The sequence below is a fragment of the Nyctereutes procyonoides genome, unplaced genomic scaffold (genome assembly GCF_905146905.1).
Source record: "Nyctereutes procyonoides isolate TBG_1078 unplaced genomic scaffold, NYPRO_anot_genome, whole genome shotgun sequence".
Taxonomy (NCBI): Eukaryota; Metazoa; Chordata; class Mammalia; order Carnivora; family Canidae; genus Nyctereutes; species Nyctereutes procyonoides.
In genome coordinates, this window is record NW_026575120.1 from 31,409,280 (window position 1) to 31,436,052 (window position 26,773).

The 26,773-nt window shown below is 42.1% G+C and overlaps 1 protein-coding gene across 1 annotated transcript in view; it reads right to left on the reverse strand.

The window, feature by feature from the left end:
• Positions 1–26,773, reverse strand: part of BPGM (bisphosphoglycerate mutase) — a 124,279-nt gene that overhangs the window by 16,209 nt on the left and 81,297 nt on the right. Inside the window, exons 3-5 of the mRNA XM_055335559.1 lie at positions 16,169–16,336; positions 15,664–16,022; positions 2,894–3,556 (exon numbers count right to left, since the gene is read on the reverse strand). Coding sequence (XP_055191534.1) covers positions 2,894–3,494 — 601 coding nt within the window. The 5' untranslated portion in view covers positions 3,495–3,556; positions 15,664–16,022; positions 16,169–16,336. The remainder of the gene's footprint in view (positions 1–2,893; positions 3,557–15,663; positions 16,023–16,168; positions 16,337–26,773) is intronic.

The window sequence follows — 26,773 nt, forward strand, 5'->3', positions numbered from 1 at the left end:
TTTCGGGTAACAATAATTTCCAAGTTCATCCATGTTGTAGCACATAAGACAATTCCATTCTTCTTCATTGCTGAATAATTTTATATTGAATGGATATATCAAGTTTAATTTACCCAGTCACAAGGTGATGGGCATTTGGGATGCTCCCATGTTTTGGCTCTTATGAATAACATTGCTATGAAGGTTTGTGTATAGGTTTTCGTATGGACATATGTTTTCATTTCTCTTAAGTACTGTTATGGGTTGAACTGTATCCCTCCAAAAAGATATCTCGAAGTCCTATCCTGAGAATGTGACCTGCTTTGGAAACAGGGCTTTTATATAGAGGTAATCAAGATGAGGCCTTTGGCTCTACTCAAATATTATTTGTGTTCCTAAAAAAAAGGGGGGGGGGAATTAGGAGAAGGAAGAGAGAGACAGAGGAAAAACACCAAGTAAAGTCTGAGGGCCACACTGATGCATCTACCAACCAGGGAACACCAAAGATTTCCAACAAACACAAGAAACTAGAAGAGGCAACAAAGGATTCTCACCTTGAGCTTTTGAAGAGAATAGGACCCTGCCAACACTTTAATTTAGGACTTCCAGCCCCCCAGAACTGTGAGAAAATTAGTATATATTGTTTTAAGCCATACAGTGATTGGTACTTTGTCACAGTAACACTATGAAATGAATACAGGTAAATATTGGTGGGTCATATGGTAATTGTGTGTTTAATCTATTGAGAAGCTGCCAGATTGTTTTCCATACCAGCTATACAAATGATTGTTTTTCAGTAAATTATTAGTGGTTTTAAAACCTCCTTCAAATGCAGAAAGTAAGATTTCTATGGGTAACATTGCCCTCCGCAGGTAGTTCTCCCTCTACCCCCACCATGGTGTAGTCTTCTTCACCACCATTTGTAAACCTTCCTATTCCCTTCAAAAAAAGGAACAGAAACAAATAGTGAACTCATCGATGTACTCAGAGAAGGCGGTATCAAAGATGAGTTGTGGCTGGGGATGCATAATAATCTTAAAGATCTAAACCTGAAGATAGCTGAAGAATAAATGGTATTAAACAGCAAGAAAATGTTTCTGAAGAGAAGATTTCCTAGCTCAGACAAGGAAGAAAAGAGGATCTTGAAGGAGATGATGACATTTTTTTTAGGGAAGGGAGCTTGGCCACAAAGAGATCTAAGTCTCGTCTCTGGAAAAAAGCAACTGGCATCGTGGGACAGAATATATCTCTTGGCAGAAACTTCAAAATTCTGAATTTCAGTTCATTATTGTCCTAAGAGAAGGCTCAACTCTTCTACAAACAATGAAATACTATAGTCCAATAATGAATTTATCATTTAAGCAAATACCTAACTTTTCTGAAAGGAGAAGAACAGAGGGACGCCTGGGGGCTCAGTGGTTGAGCGTCTGCCTTTGGCTCAGTGGCGACCCCGGGGTCCTGGATTGAGTCCCCCATTGTGCTCCCCTTGGGGAGCCTGCTTCTCCCTCTGCCTGTGTCTCGGCCTCTCTCTCTCTGTGTCTCAGTAATAAATAAATAAAATTAAAAAAAAGAAGAATAGAACCCTTTATATAGTTGAGTAAATAAGATATATTCACACACATACACAAACAGATTGAGTGCTATGTCTAGCCAATAATGTTTTTAATAGCCAATAAAGCCTGTAGAGTTTAGATCTCTGCACGAATAATGGATACAGGTATACAGTAATGATTTGGCTCCTGGCCATGTTATAAAAATCAAGGGTAAAAACACATGCTAGAAAGCTTACAATAAAATCTCACAAAGATCACTTTGTCTTGTTACTAATAACCTGTTTTCACTTATTTCATATACAATGTCAACCTTCCCATTTTTCACAGCCTCTTAGAGAAAAATAAAGCAGAATAGGAAGGGAATGTTGGAGAAATGTGTTCTAATATCATCAGCTAACTATGATAGTGCTAACACACAGGAAAATAGTCGACAGAGCAGATCACTCGGAAAGCACAACTACCTGGGATTACTTAGTGAAGGGAGAAAGGGAAAGAGAGACCCCCTAGAGGTACCACAGAGCCATCACTGATGCCCAAACTGGTCAGCCTGAGTCCTCAAGAGTTCATTTAGCTCACATTACTTAAGAGGGGGATAACAGTATTGTACATTTCAGAATATGCTTAGAATACAAAATCAAGTAGTTAAAATTAAATTGAGGCAACCAATTATCTCCAGTAAGCCGACTTTTCATTTTCTGTCCCCCTAACTTTCTCCCAATCAACGACTAAGCCTAGTCTGGAAAGAGAGGACTAGAACAAAGGAATTGTTCAAGAAAGCCCGGTCTGGAACACAAGAATAACCATTTAAAGTTGGAAGAACATGGGCAAAACCCAAAGTCCAGATAATTTTTTATTTATATGGAAAGACTCAAATAAATTGACTTTGCATACCATTTCTATAAAAGTTTATACCTTTCCTAGCCTCCCTTTATTACAACAAAAAAACACATAATCCTTTAGATCAAGGGTTCTCAAGGTGGACAACCCCAAAGAGCAATATAGGCATTACCAGAAAACACCACAGAAATGCAAATTCTCCAGCCACATCCCAGGCCTGTGAATTCAGAAATTCCAAGGGTGGGGTCAGCAATCTATATTAAACCATATCCCCCCACCCCCCAGGAATTCTGACATTTGCTAAAGTTTTCGAATCACTGCTTTATATAATATGAATGTAAAAGGCACAGGGTTTTTGATTTATAGAACAAAGTGAATCTTAAAAGACCGAAGCAGCAAAAGGGAATAGGAAAGTCTATCATGTAAATTATGCATTGTTAGCTCAGAAACCATGTTCTTTCTAGATTAGGCCCAAGTATAACACTTAGTAACCTCTAGAGTAAATAGCAGCATAAAGATGGTACCTTCCAGATGCTTCAGGAGAGCCCTACTGCTATTTCCATGAGCAGATATCAGAATGGTTTTGCCACTTAATACTTCGGGAGCAATCCTTTCATTCCAAAAGGGAAGGAGTCTCTCCAGAACATCCTTTAAGCTTTCAGATCGTGGCAGCTGATCCACAGGTATATCACACACCTTATACCTCCGGTCGTTATAGATTTCATGGTAATAAGGGTGAGATTCCTCAATGGGTGGTGGGGTCACATTGTAGCTTCTTCTCCAGAGCCTCACTTGTTCTTCACCATGATTCAAAGCCATTTGCTCCCTGTTGAGACCGATCAAAGCTCCATAGTGACGTTCATTTAGACGCCAAGAGCTTTCCACCGGAACCCACTCCTGCCCCAGCTCTTCCAGGATCAGCCAGGCTGTGTGGATGGACCGATTGAGGATGGATGTGAATACAAGATCAAACTCCAAGTTTAGTGCTTTGAGTTGCTTTCCACAGTTCCGAGCTTCCTCCATTCCTTCACTGTTAAGTTTCTGATCCACCCAGCTACAAAAACGATTCTCTTTGTTCCAGGCACCCTCTCCATGTCTTAACATAATCAGTTTGTACTTGGCCATACTGATGGCTGAGCTTCCCTAGCACTTTTCAAATGGACCAATATTCAATGACAACAATACATCTAGAAAGAGAAGAAACAGAAAGTATGTTATATTCTTCCTTCAACGGACTACCTGGGAAGGGAAGTACAAGTTTACAACAGTCAGTGTCTAAATGAAAATGGAGTCATTCCTTGGAACAGATTTGACATCAGGACGTCAGACGGCTTACACACTATGGCACATACAGGCATATTCAACAAATAATTAATTACAGGGAACCCAGTCAACTTTAATTTTCTGATGGCTAGACAGTATGTTAATTGCATGATGCAAAATAACAGAACAAATCATTCCTATGGCATGCTGCATTTCCGCCAGATAAAAAGGCAGTCCATGCCCATAGAGGCCAGGGTTTAATAGAATGAGTTATAGATGTCTAAAAAGATGACTAGAGCTGGGAATTCCCAGCTCCTAGCAGCTGACTCCAGGTTGAAGACATCCTCCTCACTTTGTTTTCCCTCTGGTGAAAAAAGAAATATTTACCAGTCTCACTTCATTATAGAAGTTATGGAACCATCATATTTATCCAGCATGTCAGTCACTAACCGGTGGCAACTAGCTCTTCAATGCGCTGGGCTGCACTACGTATAAGAAAACCCAGTGTTCAACATTCCAACACCACCAAAAGTGATTGAAAGCAACACGAACACCCAATACGGTACTCCCCAAAATAATCTCGCCTGCCTCAAGACAGAGCTTTCAGCAGGCATAAATCCAAATGCAAAACAAGCTATCAAATGCTAGCAGCTAAGAGATGCAGGTCGTAGGAGTGAGAGGAAGCACACTGATAAGGAGGCCTGCTCTCCTCCTCCCCAATCCTTAAACTGTCCTATGCACACCAGCCACATCTCAGCACAAGACGAATCTGGGAAAGTGGCACAGACAATCTTAGGGTGTTTCTGAATTCCCAAAGTTAAGAGGCTGGCCCAAAGGTCTGCTGGGCTCACTCTGCACCCTGTAGAACCTGCGGCTCTGGTTGCCTTAGCCTGTCTTCACTCTCCTTGCAGCGGACACACGTAACGCTGACAAATGGGGCTCACTTCACTTGCCCAGTGCTCTCCATTTCCACCCCAGGGTTTTCCACACTGGGGAGTAAAAATGCTATGAACACTAGGGCCTGCTCTTCCGCCATTCTTGATGGGTCCTATTAACTGGAGATTTTTCTGTCCCACTTAACCTATGATTCACCCAGTTACATAACAGTCAGTGACAAAGGTAACTGAAATCTGGGTAGCTGGTTTCTTCTTTAGTAATTCCTAGAGGTTCTGAAGGGGAAAAAGCCCTTCAAATAAGGCTACATCTTAGTTCAGGAGAAGGCTAACTGAGGAACACCCGAGAGAGGAAGTGGATGGAGAGGTAAGCTGCAAGTACTTGAAAGACGAGGGTAGTTGGGTTTAGGGCCTCCCTTTCTTGTCAAACATTAGCTCTGAAGCTTTCCTGCGTGAGAAGTGGGAAGCATCTGGAAGAGACTGGGCTCAGGCAAAAGCACTTCACAGAGCTGAGAAATTCTGGAGGGAGAGAGAGGCCTCTCCCCACCCTCAGCCCAGAGGGGCCTCAGGGTGGCAAAAGAACAGAGAATGGGATGAAAGACATCTGAGCAGTGTTTTTCTGTATGATTCCTGGTGCCCACAGGCAGAATAATCATGAAGCTCGAGCTTCAAGTTCCTTCACTTGAACACACTCCTTCTAAGGCACTGGGAGAAATCAAATAAGGAATGCACACGTGTGTGTGTGTGCACATATGTGTGCACGTGTGTGTCTGTTTAATTTGCAAAAGAAAGACATTTTTGTATTGTTTTTTTTAAAAAAGAGCCTCAATTCACCAAATAGTAGAAGCTTCGGATCAATCAAAAACTAGATCCACCCCCTTGTAACATTTATTGTTTTGTTGCTGAAAAGAGAAGCCACCTCAACCCTTACTTTGTCTTGCCAAGCAAGAAGCCTCCTTATGCTTAATGAAGCCATTTTCCCTTCAAATGAAAAAGAGTATGACGGACAAATTCTGTAGGCAGAAGCACTCCTCCAGAACATGAGAGGCTCCTAGCTCTGGGAAACGAACAAGGGGCAGAGGAAGGGGAGGTGGGTGCAGGGATGGGGTGACTGGGTGACAGGCGCTGAAGGGGGGCACTTGGCGGGGTGAGCACTGGGTGTTATGCTATATGTTGGCAAATCGAACTCCAATAAAAAATATACAGGAAAAAAAAAAGAGCACTCCTCCATGGTCTTTGAGTATGAACTCTACCGAGAGCAAAATACAGAAATAACATCACGAACACCCAAGCACTTACTACCAAGCTTAGTATTATTTTAATCTGCTATATTTGCTTTGTTTAAGAAATAAAAGTTTCTCTGTTTTCAGCCACCACCACCCCCTCTCCAAATACATATACTGGATCAGAGAAACAGTGCTGTAGCCACAGAGGCTACACAGATACACGCTCTTCCCTCACTCTGGCATACAGGGTTGAATATAGGATAAGGTACCCGACCAGTGCATCTATCTTGGGTAAACAAAGTTACTTCCTTCTCTCCTCCTTGCTGCTATCAACTGACTTCCTATTTAATTAACTGCTGACTATTTACACAGGAGATGTTGAGGTTTAGAGTTTTCAATCTTTAAGATTTTAATCATCATGGGACCTGGTATACCAAGTGTTTACCAACAAACACTCAAGGCAGTACAGTCTCATTTAAGGTTTAAGGCAAGGGCTGCAAACTCACATGTCCCAGTGGATCAGAAAGAGGTGAAGAGCAGTGATGCTGGGTCACAGGGGTGATGGGAACCGTGGACAACTGTAGGGAACACATGTGCTTCTCTGATGGATGCAACTCCCATGTAAATGGACAGAGCTTTTGTATAACCTGGTCTCATTCAAGTAAGGGTCCCATTCTCAGACCCTTTCTGGAGGACAAACAGAAGATGGGACCTCTCAAAGCAAACATGGGAGAGAATGCAAGCCTTCGAGTCAGACCACAGAGGACCTATGAACTTGGTTTTGTCTTTAGGGGAAATAAAATGTCTTCTTTAAAAAAAAAAAAAAAAAAAAAAAAAACCCTAAAAATGGTCATTTCAGCTCCTCAAAGTTCATATAAAACTAAAAGGGGTAGTGACTACTGAGCTCCCCTGTTTCTCTGTGAGGCTCTGAGGAACTGGGGTTTCCGGATCTTCCAATTTTTAAAAACACCAGATATGTACATTTTTTATGTGAAATCTGGTATTAATACTGGTAACTAATTTAAATACATGTTTTAAATGTGAGCTAAACGAAATATGTCTGGAGGCTAGATTGAGTCTGCTAACCTAGAAATTGTGACTTACAAAGAAATCTCCAGGCTACAGATGAGAGAAGAGGCCAGCAGACCCCAGGTGATGGTCAGACCCTCTAACCTCCACATGTGCTGGGCTCCTTGTCCCTGAACCTCCTTCATGAAACCCTTGGCCAGTAGCCTGCAGAGCCCTGTAATCAAACTTCCATTCAACTTTGGACTGTTCCCGGAATACTTCCGCAAGCTCTGAGCTTTAACCAAGCTGAAAATGAACTGAAAGCAAAACTACCTCTTCCAGGTAACTGCTTCCTCCTTTCATCAGGGGTCCGTGCCTCTGATCCTGGGACACAGGCAGTGTTGGGCAGGCTCCTGCTACCTCCCAGTCCTAACCAAATGCCTTCCACCTCCACCATCTTCTGGGAACAGGAGAAGCCTGGATTCTGAGAATCTGGCTATATTCATATGTAGCTCTTGTGCCCTCGCTTATTAGTGGCAAACAGCCTGAAAAGTGAGCACCCTATTTAAAATCCTTAATCACTTCCTGTTGGTCTTAGGATAGAGTTAAAAATCCTTAACATGACCTGTAAGGCTTTGGTTTTCCTTTTTTTTCCTTGAGCATGCCATGTTCTTTCTTGCTTCAGGACCTCTGCACACACTGTACCTTACCCAGAACCCCGATACAGCATCCCCTTCCCTCCACTGCCACTTGAGTCCCACCCAGCTTTAGGTAACTGCTAGCCATCCTTTAGATCAACTGTATCCAACCAAAATATATGGGAAGCCACATATGTTATTCTAGATTTTTTAAAAGCCATATTAAAAAGGGGGAAATAAATAAATAAAATTAATTTTAATAATATATTTTATTAAGCTTTATAGATTCAAAATATTATTTTAACATATGACCCATATAGAATACTTAATAGGGTATTTCACATTCTTTTTTTCATTTAGCCTTTGAAACTTGATGTATATTTTAGACTTAAAGCACATCTTGGGACACCTCAGTGGCTCAACAGTTGAGCATCTGCCTTCAGCTCAGAGCATGATCTGAAGTCCCAGGATTGAGTCCTACATCGAACTCCCCGCAGGGAACCTGCTTTTCCCTCTGCCTGTGTCTCTCCCTCTCTCTCTCTCTCTCTCTCTCTCTCTCTCTCTCTCTCTGTGTGTCTCTCATGAATAAATAAATAAAATATTTTTAAAAAAAAAGTATATCTTGATTTGAACCAGCCTCATTTTAAAGCCTCAGGTGACCAGCGGCTACCATATTGATTGGAACACTCTTACAGCTTAGTTTAAAGGTTATTTCCTCTAGGCCAATGGTTCTCAAACTTGAACATACATCAGAATCACCAAGAGAAGTAGTTACAACAGGGTGCTGGGCCTCACTTTCAAGGCCTAACTTGAGTAACCTCTGGGGCAGGCCTGTGGATCTGAGAATCTGTATTTCTCTCAAACTCCCAGGTGATGCCGTGATACTGCTGGTTTGAGGTCTATGCTTTGAGAACCTTGGCTCTAGGCCGACCTCTCTGCCCTTCTTCTCACCCACTGGGAAGTGGTCAGTCCTGCTTGGTATATACTCTTAAAGCATCTTGCTCTACAACATTGGGTACAGTTGTGATGGATCACTTGTGATGGATTACCTGTTCAGCATCCATGTGCCCTGTTAGACTGTAAGCTGCACCACCGCAGGCCTTACTCACCCCTGTATCTCAAGAACCCAGCAAGACATTTGACACACACTGGGCACTTAGTAGGAAGGTGTGTTGACTGAACCAAAGTCAGTTCAACAGAAGTGATTACATTGTGATAATAAGCCTAAGATTTGACAGTTTGGATGGTAACTGCCAAAGTAAAAACACTCAGTTGGCAGGCCTGAGGGGTTAGGAAGCCTTAATTCAAGAATTGTGGCATATTTAATGGCAAAGTCAGAGCCAATAACGATCACCCGTCACACTTCTATATCCTTCACGGTTTAGTATATTCAATGAATGGCTATAATCTCCACAGAGAAAAGAGAGACTCCAACTGACATTACACTATATGTTAACTAACTAGAATTTAAATAAAAACTTGAAACAAACAAACAAACAAAAAACCCAAAGAGCAAACAAACAAAACACATAGAGCCACTCAGGGGCAACCTGGAACTGCAATCCACATCTGCCTTCAATACCTGTGTTTTTTCTCCTCACCATGGAGACTTTAGAGTCTGGGTTTGAGTATCTAGGCTCACTTGGCTTCACTTCACAGGAGAATCTCCAGTTACAACTTGTCCTTCCAAACCCAAGCAGTCATTTCATAAAATACATACAAACAAGGTGAGTATAAATGAGGGATCAGCTTATGACTGCTCTAGAGAAAAACCTCAAGGCACAAAGACAAGTGGGCAATTTACAAAGAGATACCACACTACAAATATACACTCCCCACCCTCAAATTAAAAACTTTCTTTTTTAAGTGAAGCTTTTGTGTGTGTGCTGTTTTTTGTGTTGTTTTCGGTAAAGCTCACCACTCTGGAGTTGGTTCTCAAGGCTCCTCATTGCCCCTTGGCAAGGGCTACCAGCACTTGAATTAAGCACTAATTTTAGTCAATGATTTACTTCATACCAAAAAGGGCCATACAGGTCACTGAATTAGTATACCCCAGGGTTTCTTCCTTTAAAAAAAAAAATTATTTGTTTGTTTGTTTAGTTGAAAGAGACAGAAAAAGAGCAGGTGTGCATAACCCTGAGTTCATAACCTGAGCAGAAACCATTTAACCCACTGAGAAACCTAGGAACCCCAGGGTTTCTTCTTTCTTAAAGTCTGGTATTGCTCAAAGAAAAAATGTACTAAACGAACATATCTTTTTATACGACTTTGTGGCTCATCTTCTCATCCCTTCCTCTTTGCAGTTTCTATCTCCTCTGGCCATTATTTTTTTAGTCCTCTAACACCTAAAGTGGGCCTTGATCACTCTATTGAAATGGTCTCCCAAAAGACTACCAATTAGTTATTTCTTACTAAGTGAAAACCATCTTTTCTCAGGATTCACACCTCTTTGATCCCTCTGAAACTGACTATTTCAATCTACCGGGAACAATTATTCTAAGATTTCAGTGCTGCAGTCCTCTCAACTCTTTTGCTGTTACATCCTGGTCTTGGGTCTCCGTATTTTCCTACCCACCACTAAAGAGAACTATGATGATGAAGACAGCATATGATGTCATAGCAGCTAATATTCATGGAGGGCTCACCATGTGTTTGGGATTATTTGAATCCTCAACCACCATCTTATGGAGAAGGTTCAATGATTACTCTCATTTTACAGATGCAGAAATGTAGAAGGTAAGGTCGACTTGCCCAAGGTCCACACACATTGTAAATAGCAGGGCTGGAATTCAGTGTCAAGCAGGCTGGACCCCAAAGCCTATCCTTAGGCCTTGAACCACTCTGCTATACCACCATATTGGCACCTAAGCCTCTGTCTTCAGTCCTTGGAAACATTTTGCACTACTTTATAAATGATTTATAAATTGACAGCCTCAAATGTTCATTACTCTCCCCAGTCTGGTCAATGAATTCATTCTTTAAACATGTGTTTAAACTCCATTTAAACTCCATTTAAGCATGACATAACACAGGACTGTGAGGAGCATTGAATCTAATATCGATTATGTCTTCAAAGAACTGATGGTAGAAAGGGATGTGTGTGTGTACCACTAAGGCGGAAAGTAATCCACACCATGAGAAAGCACTTCATCCATAAGGGAGATGAAAAAGGAGAGACTATTTCTGAGTAATGTTTCATGGACATGGCCCTATTTAAGCTGATTCGGAAAGGTGTTCAAGACTTAGATTTATAGAAAAAGGAAAAGGAATTCTAGCCTAAGGGAATAGTGAGTAGAGGCAAAAGAACAGGTATATACAGAGAATGGTGACCCATTCAAACTGGCTGGAGTTAACAGCATTTCCCGGTTTGCCTAGAGCCCTTTTGCTTTAGGCCTAGTTCCCCAACATAATTATTATAGGGCCCCTTTCACACTTGAGTATCCCATTTGGAAAATTATATGATCCCTATCCTAAGTACAGGGTATATCAAGGGAATTGCGAGAGGGAGCCTAGAAAGATAAGATTGAAGAGTGGCTCCAGAAAGGCCTTGTGCAGAAGAAGATACATTCTTCTGTAAGTATTGGGACGTCACTAAAGGTTTAATAATGTATATTTTAGGAGGATCATGCAACACCTACAAACACAGAATGAGATGGGGAAAATCACTGATATGAATACCTGAGAGGCTTTTGCAATGGTTCTGGTAACATGTAATGAAGACCTGGAACCAGGATAATGACTGCTGAGAGGAGATGAAGGAGGTGGATATGAAAGACACTACAGCTTAGCAGAGGTGTTGGCAACTTTTTCTGTAAAAGGCCAGATAGTAAAGTCTAGGCTCTGTGGGCTTTATTTTCTCTGTTGCAAATGCTCCATTCTGCCATTGTAGCTGAAAGCATCCACAGACAGCACATAAATGAATAAATGAAGCTTTTTTCCAGTAAAACTTTATGTATGGAAACTGAAATTAGAATTTCATATCATTTTCATGCACGTGAAACAGTGTCATTCTTTGATTTATTCCAACAGGTAAAAAAAAAAAAATGGTAAGAACCATTCATAGCTTGTGGGCCATATAAAAACAGGTAGTAGACCAGAAGGCCTTAGTTTGCCAATCCCTGGCCTAATCATCTCACATTTTGAACCTTTAAGTATCCTGTCGTGGGATAATCTCAGAATTATTAAATCACCTGATTTTATTCTTGGCCAGAACTGCAAGTACCTTGAGTAATGGAATCCCATTCATAATTGTTTTTATTCCTCACAGAAGACAATACTACACACATTCAAATCAGAGTTTACTTTTGCTTAATTGCTTTAATAATGGATTCACAGTAAAATTATAGAAAAAAGTATTTATGCTGTTAACCAACTTCAAAAAGATGTCATTTTGAGATGCTTTATTTCTCTCAGACATCTTCATAAATTGTCACAGTGCTTCACACTTCAGGTGAATGTACACTTGCTTGGGCATACAAACTGAGCAACTGGCTTAGCAGAAAAGAGACGGGATTCAAAGGAAACACACTATGAAAGTGACATTTTCAAAGATTTTTTGTTATATGTAGTATAGAAATACCATCCAAATTGCCTACAAATAAAAGATATTCTTTCCATAAGTGCCTCAATAAATCTGAAGTTATATGTTTTTAGAATTAGCATCCTTTTGGCAAGGCAGGGCTAGAGAAAGTAGGTAGGAGGAGACTGGTGTAAATACACAGCCCTACATTTACTGAGGTTGCTTCTGCAAATATTTCCAGGATCTCTAGGTAGTTTCAACAAACGCAGCATGATGATCTCGCCACTGCCTCCTACTCCTGCCCCTCATTAAACCATATAATTTTACATTCCTTCCTCATCCTCCACCATAACTGAGGCTCGTCCTGTCTTCCAAACTAATGCTCCTGAGACATTGCTACCTCCCTTCCTCAGGTGTTTGAAAAGTAATAATATCTAATATGCTAGTATGAAAACTCATGAACAAGTGAGGAAAATTATAGGATAAAGACCAGTCTAAAAACTTAGCTTCCAAAAACTGAGTAAGAAGTGTGATCAATGATATAATGTTGAAGTAACATAAAATAAGGGATACAGAGCCAGAGCTGCTTTGATCAAAAGCTTACCCTTAAATATTAGATATTCAAATGCTACCCTCAATGACTCAGGTGTTTTCCCCAGTCCAAATCCTCATTGCATAGCTTTGAGCAACTCTTAATCTAACTCCATAGGAATCTAATTCTATAAAAGATAGGCTGGCTGTATTTGAGGATAGAAAAAAAGGTTACTCGTATTTCTGATAAATTAAAAAAAGGAACAGTTCCTAAGGGAAATGAAATCCAGAGCTCAGTTCCTTAAAGTCTTAACAAAATACTCTTTCCCCAAAATCAAGCTCAATATTAAAAGTTCAAACATGACTGTACCTAAAAGTACCCTGTGTTTCACCATCTATTTAACTTTTCCTAAAGCTTTACAGTAACTTTCCCATTTGCGCTCTAAGAACACCTCTTTACCAGAAGCAAATGCTCTGACTTCCAGGTATTTTCCAGGCACTATAGTCCTGTCATTCTTTAACTTTACATCTACCAGCAGCCCTTACTGATCACTTGTTACCCCGGTAGCAAACCATAGCAGGTAGACCCTGTTCACAGGGAGATCTATCTACATGTGTAATGAGATGAGTGTTCGCCTGGGGGACGTTGCTTGTTCCAGCCTGCCTGGCATCACTGATGACAACCACTCATGACACCTCCTTCCTAACTTTGGTTACTTATTCCCCCAGGATAATAGCTTTTGTCAACACAAACTATTTCCACCAAACCCCAGGAGTTTGAAGTCAAGAAACTCAGACATTAGTCCCAGCTCTGCAAGTTGTTGATAGTGTGATACTGATCAGGTGATTCAAACTTTCTGGACCTTGGGCTTCAAACTATCCATAAAGACCAGGATAATTGCTGTTCTCAAGGAACTATTAGGGAGACTAAATGAGATTATGGTGAAGCACTCTGCCAAAGAGTGAGAGGTAGCCCTGGGTGAAGGGAGCAGACTAATGAAAATTTGCACAGGACTCAGGGCCCTGAAAGTGATCCTACCTTGCTGGGGTATATGCAAAGTAAAAGCTGGGAATAAAGCAAAATGAAGATGAGGGTAAAGAGAAAAGGTTAAATTAGGTAGTGGGAGGAGAAATACAACCAAATGCAGTATGTGTTGGGGGTATGGGGAGTTGATGGTAAGATACAGCTCTAGAAGCATACCAAATATTACGCAGTATACTACAATCCAAATGCTTTACTCAAGGGGCTAACATTTACTCTACATTTTATAGAATGTTTGCTTTTTCAGTATTTGTGGCCAAATTTCCTTGAAAACTTTATTATTAAGTAATACTTTGAGTCTTATTTCTCCATGTAAACATTCTCTCACACCAGATTTCATTCCGAGGATGTTCAAGAGACCATTGGTTCAAATATTTGTGTGTTCTCTGTTCTCTGAGCACCAGACCCACAAAGATGAAGGCACGGCTGAATGTAGATGTATCAGTCATTACTTAAAGTGAAATATGTCACTTAATCTCAACCAACTGTAGAAGGCAAAAGAGGAAGAGAGACTGGAAGATCTGCTCAAACACTAACCTCTGAGTTACCTCTGAGTGATGGAATAAAGCATGACATTTTCTGCCACATTATACCCTGTACAATGGTCATTCTGTACAAAGACCAAATTTTCTACAATGATCCACTGGGTTTGGCTTAAAGAGGAGCACAAAAGAACAAGTACTACCCTTTGTAGATGGGAACTTTTATTTGCTAACAGATTGACCCAGAATTTACTGCTATGAGATTTTTCGCTTATTGTACTTGGGGTGGAAAATGTCTAATCATCTTTAGTTTTAAAACAGATTTTTAACACATGCATGGGCCTCAGAAATAATCTACTGCAACATCTGCTTTTTTTAAAGATGCTGCAAAAAATAAGCCAGAGGATTGAAATGATTTGTTGAAGATTACACAAATAGGAACAGCCTCAAGACTAAAACCTAGGTGCCCTGACTTCCAACTCAGAGCTCGGGACACTATACCATTTGCTTGAATTACATTTCTCTAAAGTCCACCTCCGTGGGGATTAAGGAAGGCGGTGGTGATGAGCACCAGGTGATATATGCAAGTGTTGAGTCACTATATTGTATACAGGAAAGGGATATAACACTGCAGGTTAACTTACTAGCATTAAAAATAAAAACTTAAAAGAAAGCCCACCCAGCATATGAGGTGCATCTATGTGGGAGGTGCTACAGGAAAACAAAGATGGATAAAACCTACTTGCTGGCCTCGGGGGAGAGAGTTTTAAAACAAAGTACAAGCTGACGTGTGCTCTGCTTTCATGACAGAAAACCCTAGTACCTTAGGGTTAAAGACACCAATTGATTTTTTTCCTCCAAAAAAATCTGTATTCGGTCCATGAACATTCTGGTACCACTGACAAGCTGTAAACCCTCCATGATTTGGCAGGGAGGTGGTGGGGGAAGAGGATCATAGTAAGTTAGCCGACAACCAATTATCCTTTAACTTTACTTTTTCAAAGTAACTGTGAACTTTACTTCCATTATGCCTTTCTGTTGGCCCTCTCTAGTAATGTAGCCCCCTCATCCCTTTGAAACGGAGGAGCAATAAACTTTTTTTTTTTAATTTTAATTTCTAGTGGGTCTAAGAACCTGTGATTTAGGTCGATTTGAGAGCTACATGAAACCAGTGCAGAAAGTCACCTCTTTCTCCTTCCCTGCATTCGAGGTTTTTTTTTTTTTTTTTTCCTATCTACTTAGACTTTTAGGGGTAGGTCTGCCATCGCCCTAAACACAGTGGAGGTGGCCCTGAAAGCACCGGGAGCTGGTTTCCAGGACCCCCACTGCTGAAGGGGCTCTGCTACACTTGTGCCTCAAACGTCCCGGAGAGATGGGCTCATCACTCCCTCCAACTCCTGTGTATTCTTGCCGTCAAGACACCCCGACCGAGGCGAAGCCCTCCCTGCAGCTGACAGATCTGGGAGTCCCGGGAAGGCTCATCGTGAGAGAGGGACCTGAGAGGGGCCTGGAGGGTGGACGTGAGGGTAGGAGCTGGAGGGGCGGGCGGGCGGGCGGGCGAGCACCGGGTTCCCTCCAAAGAGGGAATCGGGGGAGTAAAGAACTGGTCTCCCCGCAATCCAAGCGAAAACACCCCGTCATTTAAAACCGGAAGGGTTTGCAACAGCAAAATCCTAAAACAAGACCACTCACCTGCAAGGAGGCCAGCACCCAGCAGCAGCAGCAGCAGCAGCCCCACCAGCACCAGCACCAGCCGCCGCTCCTCGGAGCCGCGGAGCAACCAGCTCCACCTACAACTCATCACGGCCGCGGGCATCAACGCTCTTTTCTAGCTCTCGAGTCGAAGGGGGTAGGTCCCAGCGCTCTTCCTATTGGAGGGTCGAGCTGTCACTCACGTGAGGCCCCACCCCACTCCCCAGGAACCGGTCGGGGGCTTTTCCGTTTCCCAAATCCCGGGGTAGCAAGCGAGGCTCTGATTGGCTCTCTGAGAAGACGAGCACACGCCACAACCAGTAAGGAGCTGATTTCGACGCCGGTGGGCGGGCTCAGGCCTGGGGAAGTAGAAAAAATAATAAATAAATAAATAAATAAACAAATAAAGCCGGGAGCGTCACCCGGGCAATGGAGGAACCAGAGGCGCGGGGAACGTTGTTGCTAATGAAGGGCTAGGAAAGCGTTTGGGTCGCAGAGGAAATACCTGCCAGCGTAGAGACATGACCGCGGAACCCAGGAAGTGATGAGGTGATGATGCCTTCTTTTACTCTGCGGAAAGTTCAACCTGGGACTGAAGGTGGGAGTCCCCGCAGACGGAAGCTCCTGCTTTCCTCCTGGTTGTCAGGTCTCAAATCGTGATTAAAGCAAAAGCCTTAAAAAAAAAAAAAAAGAAGGGGGGGGATCCCTGGGTGGCGCAGCGGTTTGGCGCCTGCCTTTGGCCCAGGGCGCGATCCTGGAGACCCGGGATCGAGTCCCACGTCGGGCTCCCGGTGCATGGAGCCTGCTTCTCCCTCTGCCTGTGTCTCTGCCTCTCTCTCCCTATCATAAATAAAAATAAAAATAAAAAAAATTTAAAAAGCCTTTAGAGGGCACCCGGCGGGGGGGGGCAATGGCGGAGCATCTTTCTTTGGCCCAGGGCATGGGCCCGCATCGGGCTCCCTGCACGGAGCCTGCTTCTCCCTCTGCCTGCGTCTCTGCCTCCCTCTGTGTGTGTGTGTGTCTCAAGAATAAATAAAATCTTGAAAAAATACAACAGAAGCCTTTAAAGTGCCCGCGTCGTGGGCAGTAACCCATCCCCCCACCCTTCTCTTAGTACTTGTAGAAGGACACCCCCCCCCCCCAATTTAGGCAATCCCCTGACACTATTTTGGTTGGGGAAGAAAAGTGATCAGCTGAACGCAGGAAAAGCTTATAGAACCATCCAAGAGGGAGGAGGGAGTGGAATGAGGAGGAGAATCATCGACGTGGAGGCCGCAGTTCCTCAACAAGAGAAACCATGAAAATACCCAAAGCCTATCATAAGGCCCTTGAAGCACCGAAGTGGGCTTCAGCTGCCCCCCGACGCTTGGAAGCAAGGGTCCAAACTCTTTGGTGGGCGAGAGAGATAAGAAATGGTCTGTTTGTCCGACCACATGAGAAACTGCCCTTCTTGATTTCTAGAAGCCGTCCTACCTAGCGTTTAGTGTCCTCTTTGGGTTTGTTTTTTGTTTTTGTTTTTTTTTCCTGTTCTCTCCTCTAACAAGTTGGGTAGGTTTGTGACCGCCAGGCATAAACACAGATTGAACATGATTTTGAAAAAATATAATCTTTGCAGGTTTTAAACTGTGTGTTGAATTCATTAGCATTGCGGTGTTTGTAGTGAATCTCGCATCCCATTTGTCTGTCTTTCAGTGTGGCAGTGGGTCCCGGGATATCGAAGAACACACCTTCAGCCTCTGGGAGAGCACACATCCAAGGCCTGACGAGCCCCAGCAGGTGATGGGTCCCACCTAGTGAGAGTTGGAACTTTTAACTTGCACAAGATGGACCAGAGTTGAGTCAGAGCAGCTAGAGGAGGCTGCTTCCAGTCTTGACTCCCAGGAATGCAGCTTCCAAATCCTGTACTCTTACTCACTTGTCTTTCCTCTTCTGCATATCAGATGGGGACATTGTGAGGGGGAAGCTTTTCTACTGTGGTGTAACATCAAAGGTCCCTCCTTGAGGATGAAGACAACCATTCATTCACATGTGTCAGAGCCTTAGAGCATTTGACATTTAGGGATACTTAACATAGGACTTAAGGGCACCTGTTCATTGGATTTGGTTTTACTGTTGCAGTTACCCATGGAATGCTAGCTTGTCACATAGAACATTAATATCAAACATCACCTGCCTTTTATTTTATTTTATTTTAAGATTTATTTATTTATTCATGAGAGACACTGAGAGAGAGAGGCAGAGACACAGGCAGAGGGAGAAGCAGGCTCCCTGCAGGGAGCCCCGACGTGCGACTCGATCCCAGGACTCCGGGGTCACACCCTGGGCCGAAGGCAGATGCTCAACTGCTGAGCCACCCAGGCGTCCCTATCACCTGCCTTTTAGAATCTCATTGTACAGGTGAGCAATCTGAAGTTTAAGAGATTTATTCGCAATTACCCTAGTTGGTTAGGAACAGACCTGTGACAAGGATCCAAGGTTGCCAATTCATAATTCTGAGAAAACGTTTCCTCTTCCACTGCCTCCCTCTACACAACCCCCCCCAAAAAAAGCAATTTTTTTTGAATCAAGATTACTAATGTTAAAATTAACTTCCATTAAAGCCAGTCAGGAGAAATTTAATTCCCATATACCAAGCAGTATAGATATGAAAATAACTCAGTGGCTCAGTTCACTGCTTTACTGCTGGCAACTTTTGGCAGGTCCCACTTTCATCTGAACAAGAAATGAAAATGCAGTAAATTATCATAGCCATGTTGAGCCCCTAGCCATCGAGGTAGGGTTGAACTGGTTCAACAAGCACCAAAAATCATCCACTGACCTAGGCCATTCTGCCTTTTTCTTTCCTGGCAGGGTATTGGTTCCCTCCCCCACCCACCCCCTCCCTCCCGCAAATTCCAGAATTCTATGGCCCTGCATCCAATGTACCAAACTGTCTCCTTGTCTTAACAGTGTCAGGTCACATCATAATCTGGTTGTTTGCTGCCAGTATCTAGTGTCCCACCACACCCTGCCTTCTTCAGAGTCAGATTAAAATCTGCCATGCATCATCCAGGATAGTAGGCTTCTGTTTGGCTCCCACCATTGCCCTACTAAGGACAGGTCTAAGCACTGCTCTCAGGGATCAGTCATGTAGACCCACAGAAGGGACTTTAAAGCCATCTGTCCCTTCATTTCTTTAGAGAAAATGTATCTCGCTGAGTAAAGTGAAGAATAACAGACAATTTTGAAATAGTTTTGCAACCTGTGAGGTGCCTGACGTCAGCCATTTTCCAGCCCTGGGACCTTAGGCATGCTTCTTCACCGCAGCTTCTGTCTTTAGCCATGATGGATTAAGCCCCAAGTGACTGACGTGAAAATTCAGTGCAATAATACACTGTCTACCTGGCACACAAAAAGAGTTCAATAAATGGTAGTTATTCTTAACAATCGCAGTCATGATAAATGTAAAGTGTGTGGATCCCTGGGTGGCTCAGGGGTTTAGCGTCTGCCTTCTGCCCAGGGCCTGATCCTGGGGTCCCAGGATCGAGTCCCACGTTGGGCTCCCTGCATGGAGCCTGCTTCTTCCTCTGCCTGTGTCTCTGGCTCTCTCTCTCTCTCTCTCTCCTCTCATGAGTGAATAAATAAAATCTTAAAAAAAATAATAGTAAAATGTTCTAACTACTTAGAAGTACTCTTCTTCTAAGAACTCAAGAGAGTTTGGGCCTTGTGCTCCCCCCCCCCCTTTCCTGCTCTCAAGCAGAGACCTGGGCTCCTGCAGAGGATACAGGAGGTGACTGTCCGAAGGCAAATGTGGAGAAGGTGTGGAGCCACTGGCTGGGCCAGGAGTCACCGGTATTGGGAAGTCTGAACAATGTGAGACTTCCCTATTCTAAGTCTCGACATTGAACATCTTTGGGCAGAGATGGAGCTGGGTTGATTTCCCCCCCCTGCCCCCCCACATTCAATTCAGGGTGGGCGGGGACCCAAAATTCTTTGAAGTGTGGGACAAGGGAGAAAGGGAGGAAACCTGTAGGAAATCCAGAGGCACCTTGCCCCTATACATATTCTTTACCTCACCGCTGAAGAAAAGGCCACATTTCTTTAAATGCTTGTTTTTCTGTGGTGAAGAACAGAGTAGTCACAATTTCTGCCCAGTGGAGTTGTTTAAATACTGTATCATATTTACGTATTATAACCCTATATTGAAAAATATTACATTTATCATATAAGGTTTAGAAAAGAAAAAATAGGGGGTGCCTGGGTCACTCAGTTATGCATCTGCCTTCAGCTCAGGTCAGGATCCCAAGGATCAAGGCCTGTGTTGGACCTCCTGCTCAGCAGGGAGTCAGCTTCTCCCTCTCCCTCTGCCCCTCTCCCCCTGCTTGTACTCTCTCGTTCTCTCTCTCTCAAGGTAATAAATAAAATCTTAAAAGAAAATAAAAGTGTTAGGGATTTAGATGGGCCTCTTCTTTCCCCAAATGACAGGGCGCTCTAGTAATGTCTTTTGAACCAAAGGGACTGCCTGCTAGCCAAGGTTCCTTTTTGACAAGGCTGATAAAGGTGGCCAGGAATTTTTTTGTGTCAGGTATTGCAGAGCCTGAGGGCTGAAGCCCTGTAAGCCTGAAAGCTCTGGAAGGGTTGCCCTTTTACCCTTGCTGTCCTCAGGGTTTCCTGTTCTTTAATCTGAAGAAAAGGAGTTTAAGTAACAGAAAACTGGGGGAGGAGGTGGAAGTCAGAACCTCCACTAATAGAACCTCACCACACTCCTGTCATTTGTGTGTCCATTCTATAGATGAGGAAAGTAAGGCTCAGAGGGAGAATTTGTCCAAGCTTGCGCAGCTAGTTAGAGAAGTAGAGGTTGATTTCTATGCTTCGTTCTGAAATGTAGACTCTTCCCACCATGCTTCCCACTGTTCCTAAAAGCTGATGGATATAACTTCATTCTTTTTTTTTTTTTCCTGTGAGGAATTTATTGTCAGTTTTCTAGGATTTCTAGTCCCTCCCCCCCCCAAAAAAAAATACAAGCAAAAAATCCCCTTCTGACTGGCAGAGAATCCTTCTGTCAGTAGATTTTCCTAGTTGTCTCATTCTCTGCCAAAAGAATATATCGTCAGGGTTTTTTTCTAGATTTTATTTATTTTAGAGAGAGGAAGAAAGCGAGAGTGAGCGCAAGCAGGGAGGATGGGTTGGGCCGAGGGAGAGGGACATGCTAACTCTGTACTGAGCCTGATATGCATAGGGCTCAATCCCAGGAGCCTGAGATCATGACCTGAGGAGAAACCAAGAGTTGGATGCTTAACCAACTGAACCACCCAAGGGTCCCGTCTTCGGTTTTTGATGAACTGTCAGATGACTTAGGTTTTTTCCTACATATTGCTTATTTTCTTACAGGAGTGACCTTACTATATACATTGGAAGGTCAGAGTCATAGAAGGAAGGTCTTAAAACCCCATGACAATTTAACAACATTACACATAGTTCCCTTAGCTTTTGGGATTTATGAAGTATGACTGTGCATGTGGGTGTGTATGTATGTCTGTGTGTATATATATATATTTGTGTATGTATATGTACGACATGAAATGTGACTCAAAGTATGATATAAATGACATGAAGTATATATATAGCAATAAGTCTGTTTTTCTGGTTTGACTCATAAACTGTCTCTGGAGGAAATTCTAAAAAAAAAGGTTTTCCAGAATTGTTTAGAGCCATGAAGCATTCTTGAAATGGGTGTATAGCATCCCGATATGACACTTTGAAGCCAGTAACACTTATTTGGAAGTGTAATTTCTAGAACATTTTGTTAAACTCTTTTTTTTTAATTTTATTTATTTATTCATGAGAAACAGAGAGAGAGAGAGAGAAAGAAGCAGAGAGGCAGAGGGAGAAGCAGGCTCCATGCAGGAAGCCCGACGCAGGACTCGATCCCGGGACTCACGCCCTGGGTCGAAGGCAGCCCTAAATCCCTGAGCCACCCGGACTGCCCTTAAAGTCTCTTTACACAATCGAATCAAAATCAGTTTCAATCAAGGGTACATGTTCTAAAATACTTTTTTCCATTTCCCCTTTCCTCCATACACACTATCAACACCCTAACCCAAGCTACCATCACCTCTGGCCTGGAATTTCTCAGTAGACTTCTAACCAAATTTTCCTGAATCCACTGCTCTCTTTTAGGCAGCCAAGGTGATATTGATAGAATATCTTTGTAGTCATATGACAACTAACCTCCCAGACCCTCCAGCTTAAAACACTGCAATGGTAAATAAATCTTTTTTAAAAAGAGGGGGGCGCCTGGGTGGCTCAGTCCATTAAGCTTCTGGCTCTTCATTTCGGTTCAGGTCATGATATTGGCATCATGGGATTGAGCTCTGTACTCAGTGTGGAGTCTGATTGAATTTCTCTCTCTCCCTCTCCCTTCTAAAATAAAGTAAATCTTTAAAATAAATAAAAAACACTGCAGTGGTTTCCCATTGTTCCTAATATTGGCCTTCCTTCTTCCTCTGTATAGCCACCAGGCCTTTGTGTATGCACTTTGCCGCCCTAGAACCCTGTTTCCTCCCAAGTTAAAGCACAGAACAATAATCCAAGTTTCCCAACTCCCAGGCTGACTGTCTATAATGCAGGTATATTACTGGGGACTAATAATTATCCAGCAGGAAGAAAATATGATTTGGAGGTTCAAAATAAGGGTAAGAGTGTGGGCTTTGGAGCCAGTCGGCCTGAGTTCCAATCCTGGCTCTGTTCTGTACTAACCGTGTAAACTTGGGCAACTTGTTTAGCATACTTGCTTTATTTCTTCTGTTGTATCATGAGCAGTAAAGGTACCTACCTTACACAGTTGTATTATCTAAATAAGTTAACACATGGAAGGGAGCTCAATAAATGTTCACTTTAGGAAGTCTCCACGATAGATTAAGGACCCTCTCTCTAAAATAAATATTCTTAGGTAAAGAATAAAATCAACCTTGTTGATATTCTCTTGTTTTCTTGGAGAAAAACAGACACAGCAAACAACTGGCAGGCCCTTCTAGGGCAGGGAAAGGCTGGTCCCAGCAGATAAGCCTTCAGGGACCGCACTACATAGGGGAAGGCATACGATTACTAATTGAAAACAAGTCCCAGGCCCCAGGTGCTAGTGCGTTGAGATAACATGAAGCCTAGGGGTTTTTAAAAATATAGAGTGAGGGAAAATACTAAAGAATCTAGAATGGTGTTTTTTTAAAAATCACAACAGCAAACAAAAGACAATCTATTTACAAAGGAAATGACCATAAGCTTCTACACCAAGCCTTGTTACGGAAAATATCTTCTCCTTGTGTAATAGTCATGTTTGAGGCCACCCGAAGTCCCAGAATTTCCTAACAGAATGCTTTCTGGTGTCACTTCTCTCGCTACTTCTAAATGCTGTTTGTGTCCAGAGAGAAGATATTTACCTGTAGGTCTGTGGCTCCAACATGAGTGACACTAAGCTTTTCACATATCCTATCTAAATCTTCACAGAATCTTTACTAATTAAATTTAGAAAATAGCTTGACTGGCTCCATTTATCATAGAATTTTCAAACACAGAATAATGAGAATAAGCAATCTGTTACCAGTCTTGTGACCATGGGCCAGAACCAACAATTGATTTATAAGGTGAGTAATGGCAAAGGCACCAATGCTGATGATTCTTGCCTTGCTGAATGACGTGCTGAAACTCAGATTATTGTGATCCAGGATTACTCAGTGACAGTTGAAGCAGAAGACTGCAATGCCAAGTGACCTACATTTCTTCACCTTTGGAGCTCTAAGCAAGTATGTAAAGGCCAGACATCTATATCTTGCTAAAACTTCCCTCATGTTGAAAAGTTTGGTTTGTTTTTTGTTTTTTGTCTTTTTTAGAGAGAGAGAAAGTGCTCATGAGAGAGTGGGACAGGGTGGGTGGAGGAAGAGGGCAGAGAGGAAGAGAAAGAGAATCCTAAGCAAGCTCCACGCCCAGCATAGAGCTCTATTGGACTGTCCCACAACCCTGAGATCATGACCTGAGCCAAAATCAGGAGTCAGATGTTAAACCAACTGAGCCACCCAGGCGCCCCTCTGAAAAGTATTTTTAAGGCAAATAGGAAAGAACCTGTGTTCTCAGCTCAAAGCCCAATTATATTAGACAAAATATTAATAAAGACCAACTTTTAACAGAAAATTGTGGAAAAAGTTGTATTTTTTTATCTCCAAAAAGGTTAAATTTAATATATATAATACATTATATTAGGCATATAATATATAAATATATAATATATATTCCTCTTTGCTTAAACTCATATATTGCCTTATGCTTTGTACCATCTCTACCCTCTCTAAAAATGGAGGAGAAAGAAAAGCAAAAATGAAAAAATAGTAAAATCTTCAGAAATGCATGGCATCTGGTCTCAACCAGCCGATCAAACCCAAAACTAACCAATTATTCATTAAATGTCTCCTAACATTGAAGAAATTGTGGTAGGAATTTTGAATAAATTAAGTTAACAATAGTTTTAGTGCCTACCATGCACTGTGCTAGGAGCAAGAAATATAAGTGAAACATTTCCCTTGTCCTTAAGGTCTGTGCATGGCACAATAGGAAAGAGACCCAACTCATGAATTGCTGAGTACAGCCCAACAAAATGAATGCCAGTGCAATTATTGAGGTGTTTTGGTGGAAGGCTAGGAGATACTTAAATGTGTGCACGGGAAGTTCCGGGGGTGCAAAGAAATTGGCGGTTGTCCCGAGTCCCCTGCAGTCTATAATTGCTCCTCAGTCATTCCTTATCTTTCACAACCTTGGTATTTTTTAAGAATACAGATAATTTTGTCAGATGTCTGAGTTTGAGTTTGCCCAATGTTTTCTCACAATTGACCTAAGGAGATAGATGCATGTTAGGTGAGAATACCCCAAATACCGTGTTCTTACTGTGTCCTATCACAGGGTTCATGATGTTCACATACCTTATTATTGGTGGAATTAAGCTTGATCACTTGGTGTAAGGTGGTTTCTGCCAAGTTTATCCACTTAAAATTACTGAATTTCCCTTTGTAATTAATATCTTGGGGAAGATATTTTGAAATGATGCAAACTTTATTTCTCCACAAACTTTGACCTACTAATTTTGTCATCTATTGAGGGAGCTTGTCTGTAAGCATTATTATTGTGGCATTACTATATTGTGGTAATTTTATATTTTTCTCTTTCTTTTTGCATTTATTCATTCAAATTCAAATAAGGAAGAGCTGTCTAGTCCCCCCCCACTTACTTGTTTAATTAATTATTTTTATCAGTATGGACTCATGGATATTTATTATATTTATGGAGTAGTATCTAACACTAAGACAGTTTATTTTGCTGCTCAAATTGTTCCAGCTCTGGCCCTTAAGAGCTAATTCAGTTTATCCCCTGCTTGTGTTTTGTTTTGGAGCATGTTCTTACTTTTTGATGCCACAAGATTCTCCAGGTTAATCTCACATATTACCTGCCCTGGCCCTGGACTCAACTATTTCTCTGAGGAACTCTGGTTCCTTATGTTAGAGTGGTGTTTGGAAACCAGGATCAGAGCACAAGATGTGAAATTGGCTAAAATTTCTGACAATTTCAAGTTGATGAAAATTCAGAGTATTTTCAAGTATTTCACTTGCTTATGGGAATTGGTACAATCAGCTTGGCAAACAATCTGGCATTAGCTAGTAAAGTTGTAGGTATTGCATTCCATGAACTGGTAACTCCACTGGAAAGACTCTTGCCCATGTGCAACAGGAGTCTGCACAGCTTTGTTCAGAATGGCACAAAACTGAAATAACCCAAATGCCCATCAGTAGGAAAAAGTGTGGAAATGAACTTACAGCTACATACATGAACATGAATGAATCTCAGACACACTGTATTGCATAAAAATGAATACATGCAGCATGATTCCATTTACTTAAACTCCATCAACGTGCAAAATGAAACATTTGTAGGGATGCACAAGTGATAAGATGATAAAACTAGGAAGAAAGGGGAATGATAACTATGAAATCCAGGATAGTAGTTACAGGTAGGGGATGGGATGCAGTGGGCTTGGTAATACCACCTTTCTTAGGCTGCCAGATGGGTTAGTGGACTCTCATTTTACTTAGGCAGGCATATCTATGTATGAAATATTGCATAATGGAGGGAGGTGTATCTGGAGGTAGAAAAAAGAAAAGAAAAGAAGGGATAGAAGAAGAAAGACAGTGAAGGGTGGAGGGAAGGAAAGAAAAACAAGCATTCCTGTACATAGTGTCTTCAGATATAGTCAGTGGTAATTCAGATTCTGACACCAAATATCTGCTTGGCTTTGGATGAATCACTACACTTCCAAGCCTCAGTTTTCACACCAGTTAAATGGGAAAAATGTACTTTGCCCTGTGTACTTCCCAATGTTATTGTGAGGACAGAATGAAATGTTTGTACCTGTAAAACAGTACTTCAAAGAAGTAGCACTGTGTTCTAAAATATAAAAAAAAAATAATAATACCTCAAATTGTCTTGCTTCCTAATGCCAGGAACCCAGTGTATTTCAATATTTATGTATTAGTTCATATTCTAGGGCTGTTTAGCTTACGTCCTGCTGACTTCTTGCTCAACTAACATAAGGAGGAAAGCAGATATTACACTTAATGCCTTTTGAGAAGGCTGGTTTGCTCTGACAAAATTCATAGAAGAGCAGTATAACCAGAACAATTCTGAGGTTTCAGGTTGCAGGACTTGAGAGGGGTCGTCACTTGGGAAAGGCAATGTTGATGCGCTGTGCGGTGCTCAGAGGAGATAGCATGTGTGAGGGGGCTGGCAACAGGGCCTTTCTGAAAGAACACAGTGGTCATCAATTTCAGGTAAGGGCTCATACATGCCCTTATATGCGCTGCTTCATCTTTCTGACCATTTCATCCTCATAACAACTCTATGAGATATGTCATGTTATCCCCATTTTACAGATAAGAATAATAGGGCCTTGAGAATTGAAGTAAATGACCCAAGGTCACCAAGTGAGTGACAGGAACAGATGTCTTCTCGGGCTATGCCCCACCATGGTCCACACTCAATATCTACCCCATATGTCTGTTGACTGACTGGAATCTCAGAGGTCTTAACATCT